The sequence below is a fragment of the Apaloderma vittatum genome, unplaced genomic scaffold (assembly GCF_000703405.1).
Source record: "Apaloderma vittatum isolate BGI_N311 unplaced genomic scaffold, ASM70340v1 scaffold14914, whole genome shotgun sequence".
NCBI classification, from domain to species: domain Eukaryota; kingdom Metazoa; phylum Chordata; class Aves; order Trogoniformes; family Trogonidae; genus Apaloderma; species Apaloderma vittatum.
Genome location: NW_009713365.1, coordinates 31,281 through 50,113, shown reverse-complemented (window position 1 = coordinate 50,113; position 18,833 = coordinate 31,281). Strand labels below are relative to the sequence as shown.

The window sequence follows — 18,833 nt, the reverse complement described above, 5'->3', positions numbered from 1 at the left end:
CCCCAAGTCAAGTCTCTGCTGGACTTCACAGCATCTCTGTTCTCGAGGAGTTTTTTGGGAGATATATAAATAAATACAGGCCAATGGCATCCTGGCCTGTATCAGAAATGGTGTGACCAGCAGGAGGAGGGAGGTGATCATGCCCCTGTACTCGGCACTCGTGAGACCTCACCTCGAGTACTGTGTCCAGTTTTGGTCACCACAGTACAAGAAGGACATCGAGGTGCTGGAGCGGGCGCAGAGAAGGGCAACAAGGCTTGTGAGAGGTCTGGAAAACATGCCCTATGAAGAGCGGCTGAGGGAACTGGGTTTGTTTAGTCTGGAGGAGACTGAGAGGAGACCTTATTGCCCTCTACAACTACCTAAAAGGAGGCTGTAGTGAGGCTGGTGTTGGTCTCTTGTCTCTAATTACTAATGACAGGACAAAGGGAAATGGCCTCAAGTTGCATCAGGGTAAGTTTAGATTGGATATTCGGAGGAAGTTCTTTACTGAACGAGTGGTGAGGCACTGGAACAGGCTGCCCAGGGAGGTGGTGGAGTCACCAACCCTGGAGGTGTTTAAAAAAAAGTAGATCTAGCACTTGAGGCTGTGGTGTAGTGGTTAGGTATGCTGGGATGAAGGGTGGACTAGATGATCTTCAGAGGTCCCTCCAACCCCTAACATTCTGTGATTCTGTGATTCTGTGATTCTGTAAATGTATTTTCTTGCATGGAACGTGTCTTGAAAGGATTTATGTCTGCAACATTACCTGGCGGTGGGGCAGGGTTTTTCTTTACTTAATTACTTAAAATACAACCACTTTGACTAGTAGAAGTTTGAATGTGTAAATACTGGAAAACCCTGACAGTTTCAAAAGCCGTGTGCCTGACAGAGACAGCATTGCCCTGGAAAGAATCGTTGCATGACCATGTAGGTCTCTGTGCTTTCGACCCCTCTGCCAGGAGCACGGGGATGCGTGTCCATCCCGGCCACTGCAGGCTGCGCGCAGTTTGCGCAGGGGCTCAGTCCTTCCCAAACTGAGCGCCTCCTCTGTGCCCTGGGCTTGTTTTCCGTGTGCTTGGCTGGGGAAACGAAAGCCCAAAGCTGAGCTCTTTGGGCAATGACAGAGGCTTCGTTGGGATGACGATGGATTGTCCAGTGAGTGTGGGTTAACTGTAGGTACTTCTAAAAGCCCTGGGGTTAATCCCTAGGATTGGCGTTTACTTGTGATGCAGGTAGCTTGGGAGATGATGTCAAGAGACATAATAAACCTTTCCATTGTGTTTCTAACCTCAGTACCCTCACTTCTTGAAGAGAGAAGGCAACAAGCTTCAGATCATGCTGCAGCGGCGGAAGCGGTACAAGAACCGAACCATTTTAGGTTACAAGACTCTGGCTGTGGGGTCTATCAACATGGCTGAGGTGAGCAGCATTTGATTTCTGTTGACTAAGGTGGATGTTTTTGTTTCTCTTTAAGCTCAGTGTTGTCACTTTCCTCACTGAGAAGTACTTGGCAGGATTTCATACAGCTGTCTCAATAACTGTAAGCAGTATTCACAAGGCAGTATTTTAAATTTTGGATAGTATCTTGAGAGCTAAAGCTTTCACAAGGCTAACTTGTTAACTCGTAAGGGCTTTGTTTTTGTTGTGTGACTTTTTTAGAGTTAGGGAGTCCAGATCAGAAGTGCAGAACTGACAGAGTCACTCAGGGAAGCCTTCCAACCCTAGGAAATGTTAAAGTTAAAGTGAGGTTTTCTCTGTGTGAGAGATCAGGATCAAGAAGCTTCTCTCATTTTGTTTGAAACACCTTTTGCAATTCTTATTTCATGTCTGTTGGTAATTCAACTGGAGTTCTACTCATGAGGGGTTAACGACAAAGTTTTCAAATTTACATCTGAAAATTAATGCTGGAATCAAGTATGGACAAATTATTTACTAAGGCTTTCTGAATGGCTTAGCTCCATGCTTCATTTTTTCATGCCCTGTTTAATCTTTGCTGTTTCTGAGTATTTAGAGATGGGCTTAGCAGTAGCAGGTTCAGCTTAACACCAATATTTTTCATCAGACTGCATTCTGTCAACAAATCATTTCCATCAGAAATAAGTTGGTGTTAGGGTGTGGTGAGTTATTACTATATTAAATAAATCATTATAAAGATCACGCCTTGTGTGTGAGTTCAGCTTCCCTTAGACTTGCAGTAACTGGTGGACTCCCCATTTCATAGCTGAGTTCTGTTTTGTGGTGTTGTAGCTAACATTTTTCCTGTATTGTGTTTGAATTAAGAACTAGAAATTAAATACTGCTGTAAGGCAGAAAACATGTGGGCCTCTTAATTGGACCCATCAGTGAACTTCTAAGTGTTGGACCTTTGCTGCTGCTGCATGTGGTTTCTCTTGTGTCTTTTTGGACTGTCAGCTGACTGAGGTTAGAAGGTCAAAAATTTTCGAAGGTTCACTGTGTTAGGAAATAATTGTTCATCTGGAATATTTCTGAAACTGAAAACTTCAGGAAAACAAACTTTACATGCCCCACCCCTCCCCTTTGCAGTTTATAATATAATGACCCCTAAACAACACTGAGACATTTCTTAAAGAAGAAAAAAAAATTTTAAAATTCTCTTAGTTGTTGAAACAAAGCAATGAATTGGAGTCATAAGTCTGAGGGGAGTTTGGGAGCAGAGGAGCACGTGTTCCGTGTTCACCTCGGTCTTGCTGAAGCCATATGAGGAGCTGACAGAGCAGCCTGAGGTGTTTGTGTGTTAGAAAGCTGAGGCATGGGGAAGCGCTTTCTGACTCTGGTGGGGCAAGAAAAGAGCGTAAGTCTTAGGTTCTGGGAAGAACCCTCTGAGTGGTGGGTGGCAAAGGAAGGAAAAGCCCACACCAAGATGTCCCTTCACCGTTGTCTTATTTTTTCATGACTCACTGCTTCATCATCCTCGCGTGGCCAGGTCCTCTGATATTCAGGTGCCAGCTCTCTAAAGCAGGGATTTTTGCTCTAGGAAGCACTTTGCATCTGTATCTCACCAAGAATTTTTTACTTTACTGGGTTCTTCTGCTGGGCTGCAACACAAAATTAAAAACATCTAATTAGATGTTCAGAAGGTTGGTAACTTGATAGTTCAAATCAGTACTGTGTTGTGGAAGGAAATACATAGTAATGAGGTAATCAGGTATTATGCTTCAAGGATGAGCTAACAACTGTCAAGCTCAGAACACTTTTTCTTTTCTTCCATCACTTCCACTAGTAGTCAACCAAAATCTCGACTAGCATTGTGTATTGCCTGCAGGTGGCTTCTGCAGTCTCAGAGTGTTGGCTTGCTTCTGTACTTGGAAACACGAAGTAACTCTGTTAACATAAGTAACTCATAGCGTGCAAATGTGGCATGTTTAAGTACACTTAAATGCGGATTTGTGTGCTTGATTTCTGTCCCAGGTCATGCAGCACCCAACAGAAGGTGGCCAGGTCTTAAGCCTTTTCAGCAACATCAAAGAGGCTGCAGTGAAGGTAGCAGAAATCTGGATCTTCTCCTTGTCAAGTCAGCCAATTGACCATGAAGACAGCACTATGCAGGCCAGCCAGAAAATCAAGTCTACAGGTGAGTACAGCCACATGCTCTGAGGACTGGTGCCTTTCTGAACTAGCTGGAATTAAGGCCCACTTGGGCTTAGACGCTTCCTGGGATAAATGAGAACTGGTTTGCACAAGGTGCTGTGTCTATAACTGATGAATGCGAAGAAAACCCACTTTTCAAACCTGTTGCGGTGTAAGCAGGGAATGTGAGAGGAGTAGGGGACCGAATTGCTGAAGCTTTTCCTGCATATCGCACCAGGCCTGAGCCACCCAGCAAGGGTTAGCTGTGTTATTGCCAACGGTTTTCCAGCGTTACTGGTGGATGTGTTGAGAACTTGCAGCTTCTCACCTGGCTAAAGTGTTGTATTCAGGAGATTCACCTTTAAGCTACTCTTCCAACTTTTTTTTTCCTTTGAGTATTCTACAGTCCATCTCATTAGCTTAGGTGGGACCTGCAAACCTGCAATGTATTTGCTGCAGACTATGGCCTGGTTTAATGAGTGTAATCCATGGTGTTGTGCACTCTACAGGGGAGTCATTGAGTTTCTACTTGTGACAATCTTCTGCTCACTGCTAGAAGAGTGACCTGCTAAAGGCAGTGCACACAGGTGCTTCTGTGTTGTTGCCTGAGGCTAGACAGGTCACCTGAAGTATCGTTTCAATAAAGGATTTAGACTCTCCTGGCATGTCCTATGTGCTCCTTTAAGTCAATTATGCCCAGGTTAGTGGGAAAAGTTATCTCCCCTCTGGAGAAACGTTTTTATTTGCTGCTGTCTACCAGGTGGTTCTTTCCAGGGTAGAAGGGGGTGGTGTTTCAAGGAGGCTTGTCTGTTTCTGGTCCTTCCTTCATATTAGATGTTTCTCCTTGTTTCTTACCTCCAGGTGGTTTCCATCTCACTGGTTCTAGCACAGATAAAAGATAAACTAGCAAGTATCTCCTTGTGTGCCTTCTTTCTTGATTTGCGACTGTTAGTTGGCCTTTTCTGCTCCTGAGATGATACTGTCCACTCACCTTAAAGGAGTTTCATAGGATCTCTCCCCTCTTTCCTTCCTTTTCAGACAACTATTCCGAGGAAGAGTACGAGAGCTTCTCTTCTGAGCAGGAGGCCAGTGATGATGCCGTACAGGGCCAGGTATGGTTTAGGGCATGGCTTCACCCTGCGAGAGATTCAGTAGAGCATGTACACTCTCAGCTCATACTTGAAACTAAAAGCCTATTTCTTTAGCTAAACTAAGACAGTGTGAGACTGTCACCAGGAGTTAGCTGTGGTGGCAGAAGGCCTGCACAGTACTGCATTTCTTCCACCGTGCTGTGATTTATTTGTTCACATGTTTGGACTCAAGCTCCCTTTAAACACTAAAACATTATCATCCTTGTGTGTTTCTCTGCTTAATGGTCAGCGCGTCAGTTGATTGCTTCTGCAATACTGACTGGATTCAAAAAGCCCAACTAGATCCCCAGCTGTAATTAAAGGGCCAGTGGGGTCTGGGTCAGTCTTTCATCTTTAATACTTTCTGCAAAACAGGTCTTTATGGCTAGATGTGAGATGCTTTTGAGTTTGAGACTTATTTGCCTTCAGACTCTGGCATCCTCTGCCGTCCACCTCTTGGAGGGTACTGGGAAAGGAAACCACCAAAATGTGGGCTTGTGACTATCCTTGTTCCTTGAATGTAGGGCTGTTTTGCTTCTTCACGCTGTTATTCCTGGCTCTCTGCAGACCTGATTGACTTCCTTTTCCCTCTGTGATTTTAATTGCAATTAAGGCAAATGCTAAAAGCATTGGAAGCCAGAGCAGCAGGTTCATCTAAGTAGAGAGAATGTTTTTAACACTCAAATGCTCATGTGTCCCCAAATCGCAAAGGTAACGCAGGAATCCTCTTTCTGTTCAGGATTTGGATGATGATGAGTACGAGCTGGGGAAGCCCAAGAAGCAGCGGAGATCGATAGTAAGAACGACGTCCATAACCAGGGTCGGTGGAAATTAGTTTTACTAACACTGATGGGGTTTGGCCAGGATGCACAGTGCATGTGGCTTATGGGAGCAGCAGTACTAGACTTGCTGGCCCAGCAGAAAGCTTGGGGGCATGGTCACAGCATGTAAAAAGCTAGCAAAAACAGTCAGTTCAGGGAGCAAGGCCATCCAAGGTGTGTTTGTGTGCTGTCTCGAGTGTCCTTTGGCTGCAAGGAGCTCCAGAAAACATGTAAGTGTACAAAATTCCACCCCCAGGAAGAAGCCAGTGCAGAATGCATGCTCATGTGAAGTCCTGAAAGCAGCTTTAAGCGAAGGGAAGCTCTTCAGTTCGGGCTCTGCATGGTAGAGACCAGTGGGAAGATTTCAAAATGAAGTATCTCAGTCAGGGGCTGGAGCTTGACAGATATATCTGATGTGGTGCATGTAGGCCTGAGGCAAAAGAAGTAGCTGGATATTGAAAGCTTTGACAAGTTGCATGCTGCTATCCCCCCTCTCACAGCAAGCATGCATATGCCTGCAAAGCGGCACTTCTGTGCGGAGCAGTGACTTGAGCTTGACCATACTGTAATTCAGCTTTTTGCCTGCACAAGTGTTTATGCGTGTTTCTGATGACAGTGACTCAATCACCAGGATGGGCTAGGTTTCTTTTTGGGTTTAGGAGTATGGAGCTCATTGTACCTACTGCAAGGCTTTTTCTGGAATCTGTGTATTGATAAGGTCTGAAATAAACCTTATTTTGATCTGAATCTGGCACTAAAAAGATCTTCTCTGAGACCAGGAGCATGCTAGTTCATATCCTTGCTGTCCTTAGGATTTTTTCAAGAGTCAGTGACCAGCCAGGGCAAAATACACCATTTGGCTGTTAAGCAAGCAACTTCCTCATAATAGGAATAATGTTTTTCTAGCCCTGCCCTCTAAACTGGTACTGAATCTTCAGTGTTTGGGCCTCGCACAAAATGGGGTTTGGTGCAGTTAACGTCAGTCCAGCTCCAAACCAGACCTCCTGTCTTCCAGCTGTCACACTGTTCAAGCCAGCAGACCCCTCTTGCCACATCAGCTTAGCTGCTGCGTGCTCTCTGTCCTCCCTCCACAAACCACTGTGCTGGTCCAAGGCTGTCTGCGTGATGGACAATTTCACTTGGCGTCCTGAGCCAGAGGACGACTCTCACTGTCATAAAAGCATCTCGGCCTCACAAGTGCATTGGGGACAAAAGTAGGCGAAGTCTTTGGAGAGTCTTGTCTGAGGCCTGGTGGATTTATTTCACCTAAACTTCAGCTGCCTAGAAGGTGGTTGTGGCTTACAGGGTTTGAATTTCAAGGTAAAGGGCTAGGCTTGGAGGCGGGGGCCACCATGAAGTGTCTGAGGCCGGAGTTGGACTTGCAAGAAGAGCTTGCAGGCAGTTGGACTTGCAAGAAGAGCTTGTGGGATACAGGAGAGCCAGCAAATGAGCAACTTTATTTGCTTAAGAGTGACCTGGTGCCACCTATTTTATCCTCCCTTTCCTCCAGATGCAGGGATGCCACCTCAAATACTCTGTACCAGCACTCACACCTGGGCCTTTCTAATCTTCCTTTTCTTCAGATCTGTGCGTATTAATGGTTGTTAGTGCCAGAGAGAGAAGAGCTGGGCGGTTTGTGGCACATCTCAGCTGTTTGGTCCTGTGAGAGCAAGCTCTTAGGGGCAAGTAAACACAAGGGGAGTGTGGCAGTTTGGTTTGTGTTGTTTTGGACTTGGTGTCTGCTACACCCAGGACCTGGGGTTAATCAGACTCAGAAAACATTTTTCTGATAAAGAAGTGCTAGGGACAAACCCCACCACAACTGACTCATCCTGTTAAGAATCAGAAAAGTTGACTGTCAAATGTTTGCCAGAAAAATATTGAACAGGTACAAGAGGTGGTCTGGGAGGTAAAATAATTCATTGCCCACTGTGTGTCCAACCAAGAGTGGAATGCCGTCTGCCAGGGAGAGAAGATTTATAAAGCTTGGCAGGATGTAAGTTAGTTTGCTGGAATGCAGGAAAGAAGGTGTTGTAGGTGTGGAAGAGCTGATTTCAATATCAGAACAGCAGAGACTTGGTTTGCGGTGACAGGAGTTGTTTCATTTGAAGCAGCAGCTAGAGCACCAGTGTCAGATGTGCCTGGGCTTCTTGCAGACTGGGAGAAAACAGTTAACTTAATCCTTTACTTATGTAAAAGTGTCTTTGACTTGCAGCAACAAAACTTCAAACAGAAGGTTGTGGCATTGCTGAAGAGGTTTAAAGTGTCTGATGAGGTAAGTAATTAATTCTGTAAACCTTCTTGTCTTCTGTGTTGGCCTCTGCTTGGTGCCTCTTGCTTTAGGCTTCAGGAGCACTCTCCTGTTTCCTCCTAGTTCCCTTGTTTTTGTTTTCAAGCCTGCAGTGGATGTGACGTTTCCTTATGCGCTCACCTTGCATGGAGGCTTGAGGGCCAACTTTAAAATGTCATAAAACTTCTAGACTGGGTTTTATCAAAAGCAGATTTTGGCAACCGTATGTGTATCCATTAGTTTTGCACACTGCTTTAAAATTATCTTCGACCCTTTCAAAGGCAATCAGCCTGTGGTATATATTGCTTGTGAAGTTAAATCCTAGTCTGTTTGATCATCTTACTGGAACAGCCAGGCAAGACGTGACAAACTTGGATAGGGAACACAGATCAGCAAGAGAGTCAGTTGTCTGGTCAGAGCTGAAAGCGAAAGAGATCCAAACCCCAAGAAACCTGCATAACATTAAATATCTAATGTAAAACCAGTTAACATCTCACTTGGCTGTATGGCTGTGTGCTGATTTCGTGGCTTGTGGGCAAGAGTAACTCCTCATGCTTTCTTGGGCTTCCAAAGAGTCCTGTTAGCTTTGCTGTTCTTCCCAAGTTAGCTCAGCAGAGTTCAGCACCTGTAGCTGAGATCTCAGCCAGCTGAGCTGCTGCTTTTCCAGAGCTGCCATTCAGAAGGCAAGCCCCGAGCTGTGCATAGCTGCCTGCTTACTCTGGTATATATGTGAAACAACCCACGGAAGTTTTGTGTGAGATAGCTGTTCCCTTCGGCTTTGTGTGTGGATAGCAGCTGGTCTAGGTTTCAGGTGCCTCCTGTGGGAAATTTTGTCATTTCTACCTGCTTGGATATCGACTCGGAAGGTCTCACAGCAACTCTTTCAGGAAAACCCAGGACAGGTTACACTGCTGGGAGTACTGCATTTCTGCACTTGTTCTGCACCATTAGCTACATTTTCAATCTTTGTTCATAGAATAGGCTTGAATAATGAACATCATCTGTGGTTAATAGCTTGTTCATGAATGTTTAGTTCAGTGTGTAACTTCTACTTAGCCAGACACTGACAAACTTGACCCAAAACAAGCAGTTCTCATATACTTAATGTTTCTGTTGGATATAGTACGAACTGTATCTGTTTCTGTTGCACTAGAACAGAATCTTACTCCCAGGACTGGTGTGCTGCAGTCCTTGGTGGGTAGCTCAGGTGACATAGGTTTGATCTGGCTCCTAGCAGATCCAGTGATGCCTGCTTTTGTCCTGTCTATAGGTTCTGGATTCAGAGCAGGACCCGGCGGAGCATGTTCCAGAGGTGGAGGAGGACTTGGACCTTCTATATGACACACTGGATATAGAGAACCCCAGTGACAGCGGGCCAGAAATGGAGGATGATGACAGTGTCTTGAGCACTCCAAAGCCAAAGTTAAAGTAAGTGTGGGGCAGCTGATGCTGGGCCAGAAAGAGACCACGTACAGTGTCAACACAAATTAGATGTTGTTTCTGCTTCCACTCCTCCATCCTATTTTTTCCTCTTATTGACCTCATGGCAGAGCACTTGTGTGTGGAGTTTTTTACAGCATGAGTGACTGCTTGTGAGCTGAGGGCAAGGGGGGAGTATCCAACTTCAGTCTCATTTCTTCCTTGGTCCCTTTGCAGGTGTTCTGCTGCCCTGCCACCTGAGCGCAGGGGTGGGAGTTGCCGACAGGCAGGCAGTAGAATCAGACCATACACAGGTGTTTTGGAGAGGTGGTAGAAGCAGCAGGAAACCTGTGCAAAGGCAGAAGGAGTTGTGGTTGGAAGCTTCAGGGCTGGACAGGGCAGCCTGTCTTTTTGGAAAAGCTGATAAGGCCCTGTGTGGAAAGAAAGTATCTGCAGTGGTTAAGGAAGCAGAACTGTGGAAAACAAAAGGAGTTCCTCAGGACCCGAGGGGACTGACTGCAGCACTCGTAGATACACACGAGTCTGTTCTGAACCAGGTTTTGTGGGCGCTGACGTATGGGTAATCACAGGGTGGAGCTGAGCTGAGGATCGTTGGCTCAGGGTCCCAAACAGATGCAGAACCCTGAGCCAACAGAGCCCTGTCACGTCCCTGCTGAGTAAAGACTGAAAACATGAGACTGTTGGAGCTGCACTCGTGCTTCTGGCTGACATGTGGTTATACACGCTCAAGCCTTCAGTGTTGTGATGACTCTGAAACAAGGAAAGCCTACCCCTGCAGTTGGTCAGTAAAGTATCTGCTAAATGCCAGCTAATTGCCAGGTGTCATAATATCCTAATTAACATAAAATAACATAGTTAGGCTAAAAATAGATTGTGAATCCGGAGTGACTTGCTCCTTATCACTGAGCTGGAAGATTTCAGGGGTAGACTGGGGCAGCAGTGGTAAGTGATGGGGCTGGTGCCTTATAAAGCATCTGCAGCTTGACCCAATGTATCGCCAGTGGGTAAACCCTACCTTGAAGGGATTTGAAAGTAGATGTGCTGCGGTAAGTAGCTGCTTTGAAACAAGACAAGATGTTGTACTGTACGCACTGAGAGCTTGCGTCCTGTTCCTTGGAGTTGCTGACTGTTCTGGGATGTGTGGTTGCTGGAGTAAGAATTTACTGTGCCTGGCCATGGGGAGACACTTTGTGGTTTGCTGTGCCCAGTCTGTGTGTTCATGCCTTGAAAGAGATGTGATAAATTCTGATACTTGTAGGCAGGTTTTCCCTGGTAGAGAAAAAAAAAAAAAAAATCAGTTCCTTAAATTGTAATTGAGCCTTACAGCCTGGTATTATGAGCTGTCTTTTTACATGGGAGCGCAATCTGATAGTAAGTGCTCCCTTATCTTATTGAGCAAATGTGCAATTGGATCCTAGGGCTGGCAGCCAAATCGAGATGCAAGCTGGAAATAAAATCCGTGTTAGCTCCAGGAATTACTTACCCACAGGAGCAGAGGATTGGTGGGGGATAGTAATTCTACCTGCTGTATTTCAGTCATGAGCTAGACCCTGTGTGTAATGGCATATAGCTCTCTCAGTATTTTGCAAAGCTGAAACAAGAATTGCAGTGTGAAACTTTGCACCCGGTGCTTACAGTAGTGAGGATACAACTGCTTGTGTGGGGTGAACGTGCATTCTGTTCTGCTGTGGGAAAATGTGGGACCCACATGCCCACCCTCTTTTTTATGGAAACGAAAGATGTTGTTTGGTGTGCAGTGTGAAAGTGTGCAAGCGTTCCTAGTAAGAGCTGCACGACAGGTGACCTGATGGATCCGTTAGGTGGAGGTTGGTTGGTCAGTGTCAGGGCTAGACAGAGGTCCCTGGACTTTCTGGCTTCTCTTGCTGTGCTGGAGACCTCCCACTCCTTTCAAAAGCAGCCCATAAAAACCACTGAGATGCAGTAATATGCCCTGAGAACAGTCGTGCTGCTTTGATGTGGATGTGTTGGACTTCTGTTAGTGTTTTTGGTTGTAAGAAACTGGTTTTGCTTTCCTTATTTAGACCATATTTTGAAGGACTGTCACACTCCAGCTCTCAAACAGAAATCGGTAGCATCCACAGCATTAGGAGCCAGAGAGAGCCATCAAGTCCTGTAAGTCATGTTTCAAGAAGGTTATCCATCTCTAGGTTATATAGCAGACCTGTACTGTCTCTATTTACATGTGTAAATTAAAGCACCCTCTCTGACTTGTTCCAAAGAGATACACATTTTCTGCTGAGAAAACATGTTTGTTTTTTCGGTTTATTTTTTTAGGGGAGGACGACGGGGGGAATTGTTTTGGGGTTTTTTTGGGTGGTGGGTTGTGTTTTGTTTTATTTAAAATCAAATATTGCATGAACTTAACGGGCCATCGTCATGTTATGTATTGAATACTTGCTAATGAATAGCTCCAGATTCCTGTTTACTTGAAATGATTATCAGGATGGGAGATGCTACCTGAAAGTTTTCGGGACCTCCTGTTTGGAGGAAGCTTTACCTTACTGTTGTTGAGATACCTGTTGTGGTGGATGAGAGTGAATACTATGGGGCAGCTTGTATTTTTCCATCCCCTCATGGATGGGTGTGCTAAGCATGTAGAATATCAGTGCTATTCCAGGGCACATCCTTGCCTTTGCCATGTATCGTGCACCAGCTTTGCCGCATCCCACACGAATGAGTTCGGTTCTGGTTCAGACTGGGAAAGACTCATGGTCATTGTGGGGAGCTGTGCAATGTTTAAACAGAAGCAGTGTGTCTTTTGAACAGCCTGGTCAAGAGAGTGTGTCTGAAAACTGTGCCAGCGCCATACTTCCTAATGGTTTTTATCTCCTCAAGCAGGTAGAAGTGCCTGAAAAAACAAAGAGTCTTGGAACCAAACATGCAGGCGACAGTATTTCTGACACTGTCTCTTACGTAAGTTGAAAACACATTTGTTAATGTTCCTCCTGCCAGTTTGGGTGCCAGCTGTGAACTATGTTCTGTGGCGTGTGTCTGTCCATCTGTACAGTTACACACGTGCAACAGAACTGAAGTAGGTAACGTTAGCCACAGTGAAGATAATACTGAGCTCTCCTCCTGACCTTAGTTGTCAGAGGTTCTTACCTTTCAGCCTATTGAAATTGAAGGCTGGCCCAAAGTGTCCTAGTGAGCCATATGTATCATCCTGAAAAGTATCCTCAGGGCTGTTCCATTTTATCAGACAGAAGTATTACATCGAGCTGAATTGGCAGAAATCAAGCTGGTCTTGGGGTAAAAGTCCCAAAGCTCAGGTTGCTCTACTAGGAACATGCAGTCTGTAACGTTTCTCCCATGTCTTTCTCTGCTAATTCATTTGGGTAAGCTGGATTAATCTGCATTGTATGAGGAGGCATGGCCCTGGCTTTGAGTTGGGAGAGTGTCTATTCCAAATAGTGTATCTGAGCACCGTTCCTACCTTGAGGTCCCTTGTGAGGCACAGCTGGTAGCCCCAGATAGCCAGTATTGGCTTCTCCCTTTCGGTAGTGCATAACATGTCTGGAAGAGGCAGACTGAATTTGCCTGAGCGATGCTGGGGTGCCTCCAGCCAGCCCTTGTGGTAGTGAGACTGAGGGGAGGGTTTGTGCCTGATGACTTGGTTCCCTGCCTTTTTGCAGGAGTCTAACCAGCAAGCAGAGGTTCAGGAAGCTGAACTTCCCACACCAGATGTGTTCGTCGAGAAGCTTCCACCCAGCGGGAAGATCACCAAGACCGAGTCCCTCATTATCCCGTCCACCAGGTAGAGTGGTGACACAGCACTGCTCTCGCTGCACACCTCCTAAGTGCTGATAAATGTGTCGAGGGGGAGTGTCAGGAGGGCGGAGCCAGGCTCTTTTCCGTGATATTCAATTACAGCACAAGGGGCAATGGGTGCAAGCTGGAACACAGGAGGTTCCACAAAAATATCAGAAAAAACTTTTTCCCTGTGAGGGTGACAGAGCCCTGGCACAGGCTGCCCGGGGAGGTTGTGGAGTCTCCTTCTCTGGAGACATTCAAAACCCGCCTGGACGTGTTCCTGTGTGATCTAATGCAGGTGATCCTGCTCTGGGGGGTTGGACTAGATGGTCTTTTGAGGTCCCTTCCAACCCCTGACATTCTGTGATTCTGTGTGCAGGGCTGCTTGGGAGGTCGTGGACAGCTTGCTTGCATTTGTTCAGGCTGGCCTTAAGCCATTGACTCTAAGGAGGCCTTTCTCGTGTTCGTGCTCTCAAGTGATGGGTTGTGAGCACTTGATAGACAGTGTTCAGAACCCTGAGGGACAACGTTGCTCTGAGGTTGCTCTTGGCCCTAAAGGTGGTCTTCAAGTCTAATACGTCCTGTTATACCTTCCCAAATACGGTAGTGAATGTGGGCTTCAGCAGCCCTACCGTATAGCTTCTCTGGTCATTTGCCACCAAGTAGATACGCCTTAAAGAGATATTTCTGTGCCGCATTTGGGTGTGTGAATGCAGCTTGCATGGCTGGATGCTATTATGTTGGTGTCACAGTAGCCGGATGGTGGTGTGGGTCTTAGCGTGGGCTCTGGAAGTCTGCCTGGGACTCCTGGGAACATGCTCTCTCACTGAAGCATGTTCAGAAGCAGAATTAGCAGGTCTCAAGCTAGCTCAGATCTACGTGCGCAATTCCTCAGTGGCTCTGCTCACACTGTTGAGGTTGACAGACTGTATTGTCTGGGATCTGGGGGATGTATCTCACTCACATACCAGCCAGCTCTGGAGTTCAAGCATCTCTCTCTAGCAGGTCTGAAGGGAAACAGACGGGACGTCGGGGAAGGAGCACATCCCTGAAGGAGAGGCAGCCAGTGAGGCCACAGAACGAGAGAGCAAACAGTCTGGACAATGAACGCTCTCCAGACACACGGCACCACTTGCAGGTATGAAGAAAGATTGCTATCTCTCCAGCCACTCCTAGTTTTTCCTCTTCTCCATCTGTCTCCTGTGGTGACTTTGATCCTGTCCACGTGCTGTCCCTGCTGGAAGGGAACTGGGCCCTGGGGCTTCAGGAGGGAGGGAATTTGTGTTGGCTCATACTGTATCTTCCGTCCAATCTGCTGGGTTTTGCCAGCCTATTGCTCTCTCAGCCCACCATAAAGTGAAAACACTGGAACAGATTGTTACGATGAGAAATGAATACGAATGTGTTGAGGAATTACTCCTTTGAAATCAGGCAAACTGCTAGGGGTTGCAAAAGGGGACTGACGTGCAGAGCGTGTGCCATGCTTTTGTTAGCTGTGGGACCCAGTTAATTCCCTCCCTCAATGACATTTTTCCTGGCTTACATGGATTCAAAATCCCTTGGGCTGCTGTTAGTTGGTATAAAGTGATGTAAATAAAAGTGAATAGCAGAAGGAGTAATGGCAAACAAAACCAAGGTGGCTAATAGAGGAACCTGCAGAATGAGTCCCAGCAGCCAGTGTGGCTCCTAGCACGCCTTTGCTGGGACCACCAAGCACTGGCCAGCCATGCACAGGCACCTCTCATGACTTGCTGGAGCTAGTGACTTCATGATTAGAGCTGACATCTCTTACCGTTGTCTTCTCTGTGTCTTGTTTTCCAGATCCCCAGGAAAACAGTGTATGATCAACTAAATCACATCCTGGTTTCTGATGACCAGCTGCCAGAAAACATTATTCTTGTCAATACTTCTGACTGGCAAGGCCAGGTAAAGGCAGGAGATGTTGCCTGAAGCACAGTTCTCCTTCACTGTTCCTCCTCAGGAATGGCCAGGCTTTGAGCTCTACCACTAACCAAGTAGGTTCTGCTGCTTGGTTGGAAGAGCAGTGATGGTGCGTGGGGGCTGGCAGCATACTGATTACCCAGTGCCTAGAGACTGGGTTTCATTTGACCTGGAGATGCTGTGGATCTTGTAAAGTTTTACTGCTTAAGTCTTTGCATAGAGGTTTTTATTATTCTTCTACAGAATGCCATTCCTTCTGATTAGCAGCACGCTGGGAATGACTAGACCTTTGCAGTCAAGAGCCTGCTTCTCAACTGTGGTAGCAGACTGGTACAGAGCAAGCAGGGAGGACTGACCTGTGGTTTAGGATGAGTTTTGTAGCAGGTGGTGAACACAGGAGAAGATATTTCAGGTCAGCTCTGTTGCTTTACATGAATGCTCATAGTTCCTGACTGCAGGTGTGTCACCTCCTGTTTTCTGATGGTTGTGTTAAGGAGAGCTCTGCACAGTGCTTTCTTACGCTGGCAACGTGAGGAGGTTTGTGATGGGTTTGAAACAAATTTTACTCCTTTCAGAACCTTAATCTGAGAAAGCAATAAATACATATGGAAGAGGACCAGTAAACATGTCTTGGGTGACTGTTGCCTGTAAAACTTGTGCCAGGCTCATAAAGTTACATTGTCTGGTTTGGCTTTCTTCTTCTGGAAGAACTAGGGTTTCTGTGTCCGAGAGAGCAAAACTACCAGCTGAGGTACTGGTTCTGGTCTCTGTATGCCTGAAAGATAGAAAAATGCCTTGTAGTGATGGACAGAAAACATTGTAGGTCATCTTCCAGTAGTTTTAGCAGCTTGTACCTGCGGTATCAGAGGACACAAAGATAGCATTGACTGGGGCATATAAATTAGTGGTGCAGAATTTGAAAACGTGAGGTAATTCCTGAGTCTCATCAGTGTTAATTATCTTCACTTATACCCGAGGTGGGTGTTAACTTCTTTCCTTTTAGCTGCATGGAGGGGAAACTGTCCCTCATGAGGAACATGTGTGTTGGTAGCACCCTTCTTTTCTAAGGGCTTGAGGATGGGCAGAGCACTGCATTTGTTTAAGTCCTTTTGAAATCGGAGAAAGGTGGAACCTCTGCATTTCCAGAAGCAGACGAATAGGCACCATCTGCTCTTACCCAGGGCTCTCTGCTAGGCGAATGGCCTGCTGCTGCTGCCCTGCTCTCTACGGCCATAAACCCCTGTTGTTCTAGAGTTCTTGTTGCTGTGGTTTGGATATAGTGTTGGCATTTGTAAAGAAGGTGCAACATTTCAGTTTTTCTAAAGGAAGATCTTCCCTTCAGCGGCTGAGACATTTGGGAACGATGAGACATTTGAGAAATATCTCTATCTCTTACAAATTGGACATGGGGACAGTGCCCACTTTTGGGTCTGAGAATCCCTAGGAGGCTGGGGGATGCAGATTTTCTTCTTGTGACAAACTACCAAAAGAAAGGACTATAAAAATGTTCTTTTCTCTCCTCAGTACCTATCAGATGTCTTGCAAAAGCATACCCTGCCAGTGGTCTGCACATGCTCCTCAGCTGATATTCAGGCAGCTTTCAGCACTATTGTCTCCAGGATACAGAGATAGTAAGTTCTCACCGTGCTTGTGTTTTTTGTTCAGGCTCAGCTCTAAAAGCCTCTCAGTTCCTGTGCCCCAGAGCCCAGGGAGTTTTCTGTCCAATAGCTGAGAATATTTTTCCCCTTCAATACCTCTCCCCAAGCTACTCTCCAGAAGTCAGTTGTGTGGCTCTTCAGTGCTCACCAACCCTGCAAAGTTGTTGCTTTTCTGCCATTTGTGTGGGGATACAAGTCTCCTTTCACTGAGACCAGTGATTTTCAAAGGCTGTAATTTGGAAGCTACCTCATAGGTCACATCTAATAACCAGTAAAGCATGCAAAGCTAATAGGTAGGTATTTAAATAGCTCTTGCTCTCACCTCTGCCTCCAAGTAATTCTCAGATCAATCCCTCAGTTCTTCAAGGCATTCCCGAGATACGTGACGGGGCTGTGGGTCCCCGAGTGTGTTCTCTGACACAGCAGTTAATTACAGTAGGTACATCCTAACCTAGATGGTGGAGTCCAGCCCTTTAGATTATCAAAATGTGTGAAAGAAGAAACAGAGAAACCAGTTAAGTGCTGAACAATGTTGCATTTTTATTAATAATGTTTTAAGCTGATGATAATTATTGTGATATTGTCCTGTGTATTGAGCGAACTCTCTTCTGCCAAGGTTGTTATTAACTTTTTTTTTCCTCCTCCTTGTTCTGAAATAGCTGGCTGGAAGCACAATTATGAATATGTTTTCTCTATTTCTGTCCAGCTGTAACTGCAATTCACAGCCTCCAAATCCAATGAAAATTGCAGTGGCTGGAGCCCAGAATTACCTCAGCGCTGTATTGAGGCTCTTTGTAGAGCAGCTGTCTCACAAAACCCCAGACTGGCTCGGCTATATGAGATTTTTGATCATCCCTCTAGGTAAATAAGGAACAATTTTTCACTGTAGAGAGATGAGTGGGTTAAATGTGATGTGCTCCCTCAGGAGAAGCCCTCCTGGAAGCTTTGACTGGGTATAGGGCATTAAATGAGGCAAATCTCATACTGTCATAGTATTGTATAACGCTTGTAATTGCTGCTCTTACCTGAGTGAATTTCATCTTTATGTTCTGTGGTGCCAAAGTCTGCTTGCAAACCCTTTGTTTGAAGCAAGAGGTTGAGAACTTCCTCCCCATATGGGCAGGCTCATATATGTCTTTTTATTATGGTACAACTAATGCATAGAATGATGTTCTGGAAGCCCTTTCCCTTGGCTGAAATCTTAAATTCATCGGACACTATGTTTCCCGAAGCAATAACTATTCTGGCCTCCCTGAGCCTGGCACAGAAAATGTTTATTGGCGGGGGGGAGGGGATGTGTTTAGAATTTTTTAAAGGCTCTGAAACTGCTGAGAGTTTAAATTATTTAATTTACATGTGTCTTTTGACCTTTCCTTTACATGCTGTTCTCCTTGGGTTTTTCCCCTCAATTTTCCAGCACCTTATCTCTGCTCTTCCAGCAACTCATGACGCCTGCTGGGCTGGAAAGTTACCCAACTTGGATTGCTTGTGTGGGGGCAAGTAGAGTCAACTGATAATATTGTTAGGTAGGGGTCTTGCTGTAATTGAAAATGTGAGGAATGTTGTAGTGGCGAGGCCTCAGAAGCTGGGCAGTCACTGATGCTTGTGGGCAGGGGCATCTGTTGGTGTTGCAAGGGTGTGATGCCAGAAGCAGGTCTAGTCCGAGGCTTGACTTCTGTGAATAGAGCACTTAGGGGATGTAGGCAACTTGAAAAGCACTTTTTCTTGGTATTTTTTGGTCTTTTAGCTCTGGGACCAGCCGATGGCAGTTGCTGTAGGAGTCAGAAGCTGCTGCCTGGTACTGTGAACGCTGGGATTAGGCTGTTGATTCCGTGGTGGGATTTGCAGAAATCTAATTAAAAAGGCAGAGGAAGAGAGCTAGATCCTTGTGTAAGGAAGACTGTGAGTTTCCAAAGTGGTTGGCAGGAAAAGGAGAGAGCTCTTTAGGGGGCAAAATCAAAAAAAAATATTTCTGCAAAGTTAAATTGTGCTTTGAATGAGAGTCTGTGTAACTGAGAACTTTAGTCTTCACATGCTGACTGTCTCCTGGCCTCAGAAGAAAAGTTTTCTGTTAAATCCTCTCTCTTTGAAAGTGAAAGACAAGATTTAGCAAGCGTGTTTTTGAGTCGTTTTTTTAATCGTAAAACTTTCTTTTGTAGTTCAAGAAAAAGAACAGAGCACTTTGATAATGGAACTGCTTCAGAACTGTGA

The 18,833-nt window shown here is 45.7% G+C and overlaps 1 protein-coding gene across 1 annotated transcript in view; it reads left to right on the top strand.

The window, feature by feature from the left end:
• Positions 1-1,120: 1,120 nt before the first annotated feature.
• Positions 1,121-18,833, top strand: part of PACS2 (phosphofurin acidic cluster sorting protein 2) — a 40,803-nt gene continuing 23,090 nt past the window's right edge. Inside the window, exons 1-14 of the mRNA XM_009868352.1 lie at positions 1,121-1,138; positions 1,277-1,402; positions 3,413-3,575; positions 4,610-4,683; positions 5,441-5,521; positions 7,738-7,797; positions 9,083-9,240; positions 11,295-11,385; positions 12,112-12,186; positions 12,906-13,027; positions 14,029-14,161; positions 14,845-14,949; positions 16,489-16,595; positions 17,329-17,483. Of these exons, the coding sequence (XP_009866654.1) occupies positions 1,121-1,138; positions 1,277-1,402; positions 3,413-3,575; positions 4,610-4,683; positions 5,441-5,521; positions 7,738-7,797; positions 9,083-9,240; positions 11,295-11,385; positions 12,112-12,186; positions 12,906-13,027; positions 14,029-14,161; positions 14,845-14,949; positions 16,489-16,595; positions 17,329-17,483 (1,468 nt within the window). The remainder of the gene's footprint in view (positions 1,139-1,276; positions 1,403-3,412; positions 3,576-4,609; positions 4,684-5,440; positions 5,522-7,737; positions 7,798-9,082; positions 9,241-11,294; positions 11,386-12,111; positions 12,187-12,905; positions 13,028-14,028; positions 14,162-14,844; positions 14,950-16,488; positions 16,596-17,328; positions 17,484-18,833) is intronic.